The 12,364-nt window shown below is 46.4% G+C and overlaps 1 protein-coding gene across 3 annotated transcripts in view; it reads left to right on the top strand.

Annotated features, from left to right (window-relative positions):
* FRMD4A (FERM domain containing 4A) overlaps positions 1–12,364 on the top strand; it is a 323,302-nt gene that overhangs the window by 212,984 nt on the left and 97,954 nt on the right. For all 3 annotated transcript variants that reach the window (XM_055543859.1, XM_055543862.1, XM_055543861.1), the window contains exons 9-11: positions 4,273–4,338; positions 4,588–4,645; positions 10,644–10,730. In XM_055543859.1, the coding sequence (XP_055399834.1) occupies positions 4,273–4,338; positions 4,588–4,645; positions 10,644–10,730 (211 nt within the window). The remainder of the gene's footprint in view (positions 1–4,272; positions 4,339–4,587; positions 4,646–10,643; positions 10,731–12,364) is intronic.

The following is a 12,364-nucleotide window of genomic DNA, read 5'->3' as shown; positions in this document are numbered from 1 at the left end:
AGCCTGGCAGCGTGCACATACAAACACCCCAGATGGCACTCTTGTTTCCTTTTGTGTGGAAACAAATTGCCCTCTACTGAATTCCTTATGCTCCCTGGGCCTTACCTTCTCTGTCCTCCCAGCGGTTTATTTTCAGGAAACCAGTGATGAAGGGACTGGAGCTGCAAGGAGATAATTCACAAAACCAGTAGTTCCTACCTTGTGAAATGTATTAGCCGGCAGAGGCTGTAATGTTGCTGGCTTGTCTGGAGTCAGAGTTGCTTTGAGCCTAATGAATCCCTCAGTTATCTCATTTGTATGTTTCCAAATGTTGTTTACACCCTGGTTGCTCCTTTCAGAGCTGGGAAGTCCTCCTTTCCTCTCTCTCCTTCCTGTCTCTGGGTTTTCTTCTGGGTTATCTCCACAGCCTGCTGTGTGCGCAAACATCATCACTGAGCCGTGACTCCTTCCTACATGCTGGTGCTCTCTCTTTTGTCAGCATGAACGGCTTCATCCTCATCCACATCTCTAGCTTTCCTGCCAGAACAGCCCTGCATCTCTGTGACCAGGCCCACCCTTTTGGACCCAGAGGCACCATGTTACTGTCTAAATGTCCTAGGAGGATGACAAGACAAAGGGAGGGATGCTTTTGAAGCAGGTGCCCCCAGGTTCTACAACTCAGCTTCTACACAAACAGGCCAGTGGCATGAACCATTGTCATGATGCATAGCTTAAAAAAAAAAAAAAAAGTGCCCATACACATAGATGCAGTGGACAACCTTCAGGCCTAAATAAGCCATAGGGATCCTGTCCACACTAGCCAGGGAAAGCATTGCAGCCTAGTAAGCAGAACAGTAGGTTTAGGATCCCAGCCATGTCTCTGAGCTGCAGGGTAATGACAATCCAGGAAGCTCTGCTGCCTTGATTTTCCATCTGTAAAATGGGACTAACTGTAGCAGCCAAATCCAGACTGTAATTAAGAGAGGAAATATTAATAAACAACCACATAATGCAGTTAGAAAGTTGTGAGTGGTACACAATAATGCCAGATCATCACCCATCAATCCTTTCTGCTCATTTTCCCCAAGTGTTCCGCACGCCTGGACTTCTCACCCTGTGTGATCTCCTAGGGAGGGTGGCGTCGAGTCACACAGCACCCAGGGCCCCGGGACAGGGCAGCATCAGGGCTCTGACCTGGCTTCTCTTGATGCGGGACCACAAATACACCCAGGCAGGGCGTGAGGGGATATCTTCCTTTACTCTGAAATCATTGGCCCCTGCAGGTTGACAGCTCGTCTGAGACAGGGAGCCCTGTGGCGGTCGCCCCGTTTCTGGGTTCCCTGTATGCAGAGATGATTGACCTTAACAGCGCGAGCCAGCCCCTGCCTGGGGGCGCCATCAGCCTGGGTCACTTGCCTTTTTGCTTCAGGTAACACCATACCCTCCAAATGGTGTTTGGGGATTCCGTTTCCTCCGGCTGGTGGGTCTCTGATAGTCATCCCATGGAGGGGTGGCCGGTGCCATGACCACCTGTCAGTCCCCAGGGAGGGACAGGGAGTGGAGGGGAAGCATGGCAGCCGCTGTCACATGCCTGCCCGTGTGTTTCCACTGGGACAGACAGAGAGGGGAAAGCCAAGGAAGAAGCAAGATACTGAGGCCTCGCAGAGGGTCTCAAACAGCTGGAGAAACTAGGCGGGAGAGGGTGGGGTAGCAGATCCCTGCAGCTGTCAGGCTCAGTGAGGCCCCAAGGGTCAGGCCATTTAGTTTATGGACAGCTGCACAGCTGCCTGCTGGTGTTTCTGACCCCGCTGGTGTTTTTCGTGAGCCGTGCTGGTGTTCACCACTACAGCGCTGTATTGAATTCCACACCCCCATCCCAGCCTAGGGAGCTGGGAACCCTCTCTGCGACTCTATACAAAGGAAGCAGGCTCGTAGCTATATTGTGTGGCTTGACCCTGGATCTGAGGGTCAGCCTCCCTAAATGCTGCATCATCGTGTGCCCACCCAGCTCTTGATTCAGCAGGCAGCTGGGGAGGAAGCTGGAAGGGTGACCCCAGAATGTCCTGACCCCACTCTGATGGTCTGTGAGGCTGGCATCCACCCAAGCAAGGACACTTTTGGAGAATTTTCTGTCAGGAGAGGGCCTTGTCCCCCCTCAGTGCAGAGCCGCCACGGTGTGAGGTGTGTGGGAACTAAGGAGAAACATGGCTGCCTCTGCCCTTTTCTGAAGAGAGGGTGCTCGGACCCCATAGACTTGACTCTCAGCTAGACAAAGGCCCCTCGTAGCCAGTCATTCCCCATCTGGGACGTCAGGAAAGACACTTTCCTGCCAGGGGCCAATCTTGTACAAGTCAAATTTCAGAATACTAACATGCAGAGATATTCACAGAAGATTAAGAGAGTAACTAGAAGAAAAAGAAACTACCCCCAAGTACTCAGTAATGAACATACAGAATGTGTGCTCTGCTCCCCAGAAGTGGCCTCACTAATAAGAGGTGGGTGAAAGAAGGCTTTCGATCTGCTCTGGGATAATAAATGAATCATAGATCATGAAGTTCAACTAAGGAGGTCTTGAGGGTTCATCCCTGGAATTACCTCCCATCGTGGAGTCCACAGGCTGTGGGGAGGAAGAGTAAGGTGGAGGCCTGAGGAAGAAGGTTCCAAGGTCCCAGAGGCCAGGCTTTTGGACTTGACCCCCCAATAGGTGGAATGTGGTTCCTGAGTTGGGCTTGGCATTTCCAAAGGCAGCGAGGTACAGGGTCACTTCCCAGGAGGCCCTTCATACCATCTGCCTTGTCATAGGAGGGCGAAGCCCCCATGCCCCTCAAGGAGTGAGCTAACCTCTTGCTATGTTACATCTGAGACTTCAGAAGATTACCGGGTCCCCATCTGACTTCCGGTAGCTGCCTTATCTCACAATGCTGCTGTGGGCATTTTATTGCTCTATGATTTGTGTTCAGTTCACTTCAGTTGCTCAGTCGTGTCTGACTCTTTGCGACCCCTCTGAATCACAGCATGCCAGGACTCCCTGTCCATCACCAACTCCTGGAGTTTAGTCAAACTCATGTCCATCGAGTCCATGATGTCATCCAACCATCTCATCCTCTGCCGTCCCCTTCTCCTCCTGCCCCTAATCCCTCCCAGCATCAGAGTCTTTTCCAATGAGTCAACTCTTCGCATGAGGTGGCCAAAGTACTGGAGTTTCAGCTTTAGCATCATCCTTCCAATGAACACCCAGGACTGATCTCCTTTAGGATGGACTGGTTGGGTCTCCTTGCAGTCCAAGGGACCCTCAAGAGTCTTCTCCAACACCACAGTTCAAAAGCATCAATTCTTCAGCGCTCAGCCTTCTTCACAGTCCAACTCTCACATCCATACATGACCACTGGAAAAACCATAGCCTTGACTAGACAGACCCTTGTTGGAAAAGTAACATCTCTGCTTTTCAATATGCTATCTAGGTTGGTCATAACTTTCCTTCCAAGGAGTAAGCATCTTTTAATTTCATGGCTGCAGTCACCATCTGCAGTGATTTTGGAGCCCAAAAAAATAAAGTCAGCCACTGTTTCCACTGTTTCCCCATCTATTTCCCATGAAGTGATGGGACCAGATGCCATGATCTTCATTTTCTGAATGTTGAGCTTTAAGCCAACTTTTTCACTCTACTCTTTCACTTTCAACAAGAGGCTTTTTAGTTCCTCTTCACTTTCTGCCGAAAGAGTGGTGTCATCTGCATATCTGAGGTTGATTTGTGTTAACCAGCCCCAAATTCCCGAACTTTCCGATCCTCCTTGGACACCCTGAGCTATTAACTGCTAACAGGGTAGAGAGGCCATAAATGTCGTGTTGAGGTCAGCACCTCCTTCCCCCTGACTGGGCAGCTGGAGTTTAGGAGGGGAGGAGGGCCTGACCGAGGTTGCCCGAAGCATCTACGTGGACCCCCAGCAGTGGCCGTCTGCCTGTCCTTGTCCTGTGTCCATCCCCACTGGGATCCGTACTCCTTTCATCCTCTGCTCCCACAAGGAGTCTAACCCCCTGAACCTGAGCCAAACTCAAGACAAAGAGCAGTGAGTCCTCTGAAGGGAAAGTGGACTCTTTTGTTGCTTCTGTCGCCCTGGACATCTCACTTCGGCTGGGTTTCAAAATGCTGTTTCCAGGACAAATCATTCTTCCAGGAGCTGTTGGCTCCTTGGAACTTCTTGTGAGGACGTGGGGCTCATGGTCTTTTCCTGAGGAGGGCTTGGGGCCGTCACCTGGAGACTGAGGTAGAGACTCCTTTTCCTCTCATTCTAGTGAGGACCGGGTCATCGAGCACTACAAGAAACTCAACGGCCAGACCAGAGGCCAAGCCATCGTGAAGTAAGTACCTCACCCCTCCCAGTGCTGATGAGGTTGTGTGTGTGTTCACATAGAACATGGCAGGGTTGTTCAATTCTTCTGGGAGAGACTCCAGTGGATGGTGGTTCCATTTAACTTTTAAGTAAATAACCATTCTGAGAACTTTTATCATGTACACACAGACACCAATGTGCGTATGATACCAGTTCTGCTGAATAACCACGTGTGTGTGTGTGTGTGTGTGTGTGTTGTTTTGTTTTGTTTTCACAGCTACATGAGCATCGTAGAGTCTCTCCCAACCTATGGAGTTCACTATTACGCAGTGAAGGTAAGTGAGCTCATTTGGTGAACATTGCCAACATGCCCTAAAAAAGATTTTCATTTCTTTATTTTTAATCTTAGTGAAGTTTTTTGTGGTTTGGGGAGGACTCAGTCAGGGAGATCACATGCTGGGGGAGTTGGGACAGTGGAACACCCCCAACTAGTGTAGTAAGACTTGATTCAAAAAAGCTCCAAAATTTACTTTCCCTTTTGTGAAGTGGGTGTGATAGATGCCTCAGTTCAGTTCAGTTCGGTTCAGTCACTCAGTCGTGTCCAACTCTTTGCGACCCCATGAATCGCAGCACGCCAGGCCTCCTTGTCCATCACCATCTCCCGGAGTTCACTCAAACTCACGTCCATCGAGTCGGTGATGCCATTGAGCCATCTCATCCTCTGTCGTCTCCTTTTCCTCCTGCCCCCAATCCCTCCCAACATCAGGGTCTTTTCCAATGAGTCAACTCTTCTCATGAGGTGGCCAAAGTACTTTCAGCTTTAGCATCATTCCTTCCAAAGAACACCCAGGGCTAATCTCCTTCAAAATGGACTGGTTGGATCTCCTTGTAGTCCAAGGGACTCTCAAGAGTCTTCTTCAACACCACAGTTCAAAAGCATCAATTCTTCGGCACTCAGCTTTCTTCACAGTCCAACTCTCACATCTGTACATGACCACTGGAAAAACCATAGCCTTGACTAGACGGATCTTTGTTGGCAAAGTAACGTCTCTGCTCTTCAGTATGCTATCTAGGGTGGTCATAAATTTTCTTCCAAGGAGTAAGTGTCTTTTAATTTCATGGCTGCAGTCACCATCTGCAGTGATTTTGGAGCCCCCAGAAATAAAGTCTGACACTGTTTCCATTGTTTCCCCATCTATTTCCCATGAAGTGATGGGGCCAGATGCCATGATCTTCATTTTCTGAATGTTGAGCTTTAAGCCAACTTTTTCACTCTCCTCTTTCACTTTCATCAAGAGGCTTTTGAGTTCCTCTTCACTTTCTGCCATAAGGGTGGTGTCATCTGCATATCTGAGGTTATTGATAAATGCCTACTTTCTTTAAATTCTCAGAAGATTCCTGGAGATCAGGACCACAGAGCCTCTCAGTAGGAAGATTCCAAGGAACTATAGAGAACAAAAACTTAAGCAGAATGAACAGTGTTTCTCTTGGTGGTCAAATGCCACGTAGGCAGCCAAATAGGAGAAGTGGGACTATGAGTTGAGAAATCAACATCCTGTATCTTCTTAAATATGCTGATGGCAAGTCCAATGTGACACTGGCCCCATTGTAAATTCTTTTACATTTGATACATAATGTCCAAGACTGGGATCCCTTCTTTGAAATAGTGGATAATGATGTTCCCAGGCTCTTTTTTCTATCCTGAGAAAGGATAACTTCCTTTCCTTCATTTACCCCGACGTGAAGTTTATCGAAGTCATTGCCCCAAGTCTGGACAAAAGGAACAGAAAACCCTTCTGAACACAAGACAGTCCCACCAAGCAACCCGATATTCTCAGGCTCACCCACCAATTTCCTTCCCCATGTTTCTACCTGACTGTATTTTTTTTTTTTTTAGATTTATTTATTTACTTTATTTTTTGTCTGTGACTGGTCTTTGTTGCTACATGCAGGCTTTCTCCAGTTGCAGTGAGTGGTGGCTAATCTTCGTTGCAGTGCTTGGTCATCTCATTGTGGTGACTTCTTGTTGCCGAGCACTCGAGCTTCAGTAGTTGTGGTACACACGCTTAGTTGCTCCGTGATATGTGGGATGTTCCTGGATCAGGGATCGAACTAGTATCTCTTGCATTGCAAGGTGTATTCTTAACCACTAGACCGCCAGGGAAGCCCCACCTGACTGTATTTTTAATTCTTTTAGACCAGAGTGTGCCGTGTTTCATTCATTATTGTGTCACCATGGCAGCTTCAACGGCATTTTACACATCCTTGGTGTGCATTTAATGGCCTGTATCTTCCTCTAAACTGCAGCCTTCTGATAGCAAAGACTGTGTTGTATTCTGTTATATATTCCTGGAATCCAGCAGAATCTAGCATAGTGCCTGGAATGTAGTAGATGCCCAGCAAATATTTACCAAGTGCCTTTATTGAGAATTGAATTGAGTAGTTGGATGTATACATTTCCATGATGGGAACAGATATCAGAGTGATATTTGTGGAGTCCAGTTTTGAAGCATATGTGGGTGCAGTCCCACCCAGCAGCTCATCTCCAGATCTATCACAGCCTGCAGTGGTTCAGTTCATCCTGATGTCCTTCCAACACCCTTCCCACCAGTGGAAGCTCTTTATCTCTCTTCACCGTGATGCACAGAACTCAGAACCATGGCAGTCATCCCTGCCTTTCTTAAGTCTAAGGTATAGTCTTGTCATGAGAAGTATGACCTGGGCTTCTGGGCTAAATTCTGTCCCACATGAAAAGTATGAATCATCTAAGGAGACAATCCCTGTATCTCTCTGCCCGGGGATATAACCACTGAAATCAGTGGGCAGTCAACTCCCCAAAAGGAAATTGAATTGATCATGAAAAGAAATTCAAAATCCCCCCTGCTGGCTGCCAGGGTTCAACTCTTACACTGTGAGTGAGTCTAGAGCCCATGTCCATTTTGCCATCTTGCTACCATAAAGGAAACAGGAGGGCCCAGCAATAGTCCTGACATTATTACAAGAGGCATATCACAGAAATCAAACTGTGAGTCTCTCTGTCACTTGTGGAAATATTCCACAGTGATGTTTAGTGGAGAGGTCTGAATTCATTAATGGAGCCAGTAATTCAGGAATCCCTGACTCCATTTCATTCTCTGATTTGCTGTTTGTCCTAAGCATGATCTCACCTCTGCTACTCATAATTAAAAGAGAGATTAAGGGATTTCCCTGGTGTCCAGTGGTTGAGGAAACACCTTGCAAGGCAGGAGACACAGGTTCAATCCCTGGTCAGGGAACTAAGATCCCACATGCCACAGAGCAATTAAGCTCACACACCACAGATCCAGAAGCCCTGCACTGTAACTGCTGAGCTCAAGCTCCACAATGAAAGATCCCACATGACAACCACATGCTGCAACTAAGACCTGACCCAGCTAAATAAATAAATATATATTGAAAGTAAATCGAGGCTTCCTTGGTGGCTCTGTGGTAAAGAATTTGCCTACCAATGCAGAAGACACAGGTTCAGTCACTGGTCTGGGAAGATCCCACATGTTGTGGAGCAAGTAATCCTATGTGCCACTGAGCCAGTGCTCTGGAGCCTGGGAACTGCAACTACTGAGTGGATATGCCACAAGTACTGAAGCCAAAGCGCCCTGGATCCTGTGCTTCCCGACAAGAGAAGCCACCACGCTGAGAAGCTGGCACACCGCAACTAGAGGGTAACCCCTGCCTGTCACAACAAGAGAAAAATCCCGAGAAGCAGCAAAGACCCAGCACAGCCAAAGATAAATAAATGAAGATAATATACGTGTGTGTGTATATAATAAAATAAACAAATAAAATAGAGATTAAGAAATTTGCTTCACCAACTACTCCACAAAAATTTTCTAAGTATTAGAAGACTATTGAGATAGGTTGCTAAGAGTCGGGCACGACAGAGCGACTTCACTTTCACTTTTCACTTTCATGCATTGGAGAAGGAAATGGCAACCCACTCCAGTGTTCTTGCCTGGAGAATCCCAGCGATGGGGGAGCCTGGTGGGCTGCCATCTATGGGGTCGCACAGAGTCGGACACAACTGAAGCGACTTAGCAGCAGCAGCAGCAGAGATAGGTAGAGATACCTAGATGGAAAGGCTTTCAGATAGAACTTCATCTGGGTTCTACGAACACAGCGTAAACTTGAATTCTGTTTCCTCGTCAGCCCTGGAACTTGACAAAAGGACAACCTCTGATATGCATGCTCTCTGCCATCCAATAAAACTTTAGAAATATGCTCCTTTGCTGTTTGTGAATTTCCGGGTGCCAGGTGTGCCTGTGTGTTTGACTCTTGGAATCTCAAGCGTGAGGGATTGATTGCTCTCCCACTTACTTGGAGAAAGAGCCTAAGCAACTATATCGAGACTCACTGTTTGGTGGCCTTCCTTGTAAATTTCACAGATGCCACATGTCTCGGTGTGATGACACCTCTTGCCTCAACAATCTGAAACCACAGAGGCCTTCGTCTGTCCTCTTATTCTGTTCTCCAAAACCAGTGCAATCACATGGGCACTTTCCATACCTTTAAAGAAATTTAGAAGCTCTTCTAAAAATTCAAAATGTAGTTCTTTTGCTTTTTACCTTTATGCTTACCTTGAAGCACACACTCATGCCCCGCAAAACCCTGAAGCCAACTTTGAGTTTTCAGGATGTCCTCTGTGGGTTCTATTAGGCCATTCGTCCATGTGGCAATTAGAACAAATCCAGGGAAAGGCTGCTTCATATGCCCACTGCCAGCTCCTAGCATTTGGGATCTTCTCATTAACAATCACCCTACTTGAATGGAGATTAACCATCTGGGGGCCAGAAGTCTCTGTTAAAGGAATAAACAGAGGGCCTTGGCATTTCTCATTCTGCCCCCGGAGTGTCTAGGCTTCAATTTTGTTACTTTGACCTGTAGCCTGAGTCACCCAGGCCAGCCCGGAAGCCACTGTCTTCATAAGTGAGCAGGACACACTGGGAAGCACCTGCTTGCCCTGCACTGCCATCGGCCTGCTGGGGGCTGGGGAGAGGGGAAGGGGGGTCCTGAGTACAGCAGGACGCAACATTTGCATGATTTCTTTGTCTTTAAAATGAGAGGAGTTTGGGACTTCCCTGGTGGTCCAGTGGTTAAGGCTTTCCCTTCCAATGCAGAGGGTGCTGGTTCGATTCCTGGTCAGGGATCTAGAATCCCACATGCCTCGGGGCCAAAGGGCCAGAACATGAGACAGAAGCAATATTATAACAAATTCAATAAGGACTGTAAAAATGGTCCACGTCAAAAAAAAAAAAATAGCTAACATAAAAAAGAGATGCACAACTTAAGAAAAAATAAAAGGAGTTGATATATGTATAACTGGTTCACTTTGCTGTACAGAAGAAACTAGCACAACATTGTAAATCAACCCTACTCCAAAAAAAAAATTTTTTTTTAAATTAGAGGAGTCTTAAATGCATATTACTAAGTGAAAGAAGTCAATCTGAAAAGGCTGCATATTGTATGATTCCAACTAAATGACATCCTGGAAAAGACAAACCTGGTTGCCAGAACCTGGGATGAATAGATAGAACACGCAGGATTTTTAGAGCAATGAAAATACTCTGTGCAACACTATATGATTGATACGTATCTATATACGTTTGTCCAGACCTATGGAATGTACAATCCAAGAATGAATCCTGAGGGAAACTATGGACTCTGGGTGATTGAGATGGGTCAGTGTAGGCTCATCAGTTACTACATAAGTACCATTCCAGTGTGGGATGTTATTGATAGGGGAGGCTGTAGGGACGAGAATATATGGGAAATCCTTGTACCTTCCTCTCAATTTTGCCATGAACCTAAAACTGCTGGAAAAAAAAAATTAAAATCTTCTAAGGCAAAATTTTTAGGGGAGTCACCTTTCATAGTTTCCGTGGTTCCTTCCAGCTCTGACAGCCGATGACAGTTTCTCGGCTCGGAAGGTCATTTTGTCAGTGCTCAGCATCTCTCAGATTTTCCTTAGTAGGGGTGGGGGGTGGCACTGAAAACCTAAAGTCTTCGAAGGAGAACAGAGAACAAGGCATCTGCTTTTGACTCAAAATGGGGGAGAGAACCACAGCTGTGCTGCTGGTTAGGAGTGGAGCTGGGTCCCCAACCCAGGGCACTTTCCAAGTCACATCACTGAGCATCCTTTGATGACAGGGCACACCTGTCAGGGTAAATTGTAGAGAGATGGGGTCCATCCCTTTCAAGGAATTTGCTTTTCTCTTTGTCTTCAGATGAAGCAGATCTCTTGGCTCATGTTTCTCTCCTCTGGTCCCATGCTTACCCGTGCTTCTTTTGATGTCCTAGGACAAGCAGGGGATACCGTGGTGGCTGGGCCTGAGCTACAAAGGCATCTTCCAGTATGACTACCATGATAAAGTCAAGCCCAGGAAGGTAAGCATGCTCTCCTTGGTGGGCTAGTGGTGCTCCGGTGGAGGGAGGAACAGGCTGAGAAGTGACAAAAATGGTAGCCATGCAGCCTCAGGGCCTCTGGGCTCCCCAGTCTCCTGATAAGTGCGGTGTATACCAACTACTCCAAACTCATCCGTTCTGCCTTCTCTGGGAAAATACTTTTCCTTCCTGTCACTAAGGAAATAGAAGTTGTAAAATTATTTAAGGTAAGAAGACTAGGGGATTTCCAGGTGGCACTAGTGGTAAAGAATCTGCCTGCCAATGCAGGAAATACAGGAGATGCGAGCTTGATCCCTGGGTTGGGAAGATCCCGTGGAGGAGGGCATGACAACCCACTCCAGTATTCTTGCCTGGAGAATTCCATGGACAGAGGAGCCTGGCGGGCTGCAGTCCATGGGGTCACAAAGAGTCAGACATGCTGAAGCGACTTAGCACATATAGAACAAGAAGACTAGGTCAGCTTACCCAGAGCAGAAGGACAACGGGCCTCTGACAGACCATTCTGGCCCTCATCCTCTGGGATACTGTGCTAATGGGAATGTGAAGGAGTGTCTCTCTTGAATCCTGAGGCTAATCTGACTTTTCCCAAAGGTTTTCTTTTTTTTTTTTTTTTTAGAAAGGGGGGAACCTAAAAGAAGAGATTGTAGGTCAAAAAGAGGTGAAAAATAAAGAAGCATGAGAGGCTTGCCTGCCAATCCAGTAAATATTTTCTGGCATATTAGAAGCGATCAGAAATCTGGAAGAAATAAGATCCCTTGCCAAAAAAGAAAGGGAAGCTTAACAGAGTATATAGAGTCCCGGTAAAGCCAAAACAGAGTGTTTGAAGGGGACACAGGACTTGGATTTTCTGTTTTCATTTCTACACATTTTTCAGACCAGAACAAATTGAAAAATTATAATGGAAAAAATGTCTCTGAGGCGAGAGCTGTCATTCAGCTCCTCCAGGCAGAGAAAAAAACAGGGAGACAGTATGCGAATCAGACCCTGAAATACAGATTAAAAGTCTATCAAAACCGCACTTGCTTTTGGAGGGAAAAAGCCATATGATTTCATTATGTCACTGCAAAATGCTTTCCAAGCTGCTTTATCCATGAGCAGGATTGAAATCCACGCTACACATCCGAGCTTATTGTAGTCTATCCAGTGGACGTCTGCCCTTAGCCAGCTTCTCATTAAACTGATAGAGAAAAAATGGTTCTGTATTGAGGAAGATTTTCACTCAATTGATCAGTAAGTCAGTTAAGTTCTATGAAAAGATCCTGAGCCTGTGATGGAGGAATTCTTCCTTGGGGACAATTCAGGAGGAACCTGGCTGTTCTAGGGATGATTGTTTTGTGACTATTTTCAAAACCCCTCCAGTTTCCTGCTGCAAGACATGATTTGGACTCTGCATTCTTATTTTTTCTTCTTTGTCTTTCTCAGTCACTGGGTCTGTACTTCAAACACTCTTAACTTTTTGTTTATTTTCTACCTCTTTCTCTTATAACCTTTATAAATTTCTGTGCTTTTTTTCTTGAGTTTTCCCTTTACTCCTTTCTTCTTTTTATTTTTTTAAACTTTTTAGTTTATATTGGAGCCTAGCTGTTTAACAACATTGTGAAAGTTTCAGGTGAATG

This window comes from Bubalus kerabau, chromosome 13 (assembly GCF_029407905.1).
Source record: "Bubalus kerabau isolate K-KA32 ecotype Philippines breed swamp buffalo chromosome 13, PCC_UOA_SB_1v2, whole genome shotgun sequence".
Classification (NCBI taxonomy): Eukaryota; Metazoa; Chordata; class Mammalia; order Artiodactyla; family Bovidae; genus Bubalus; species Bubalus kerabau.
This window is presented reverse-complemented; position numbering and strand designations above follow the sequence as displayed.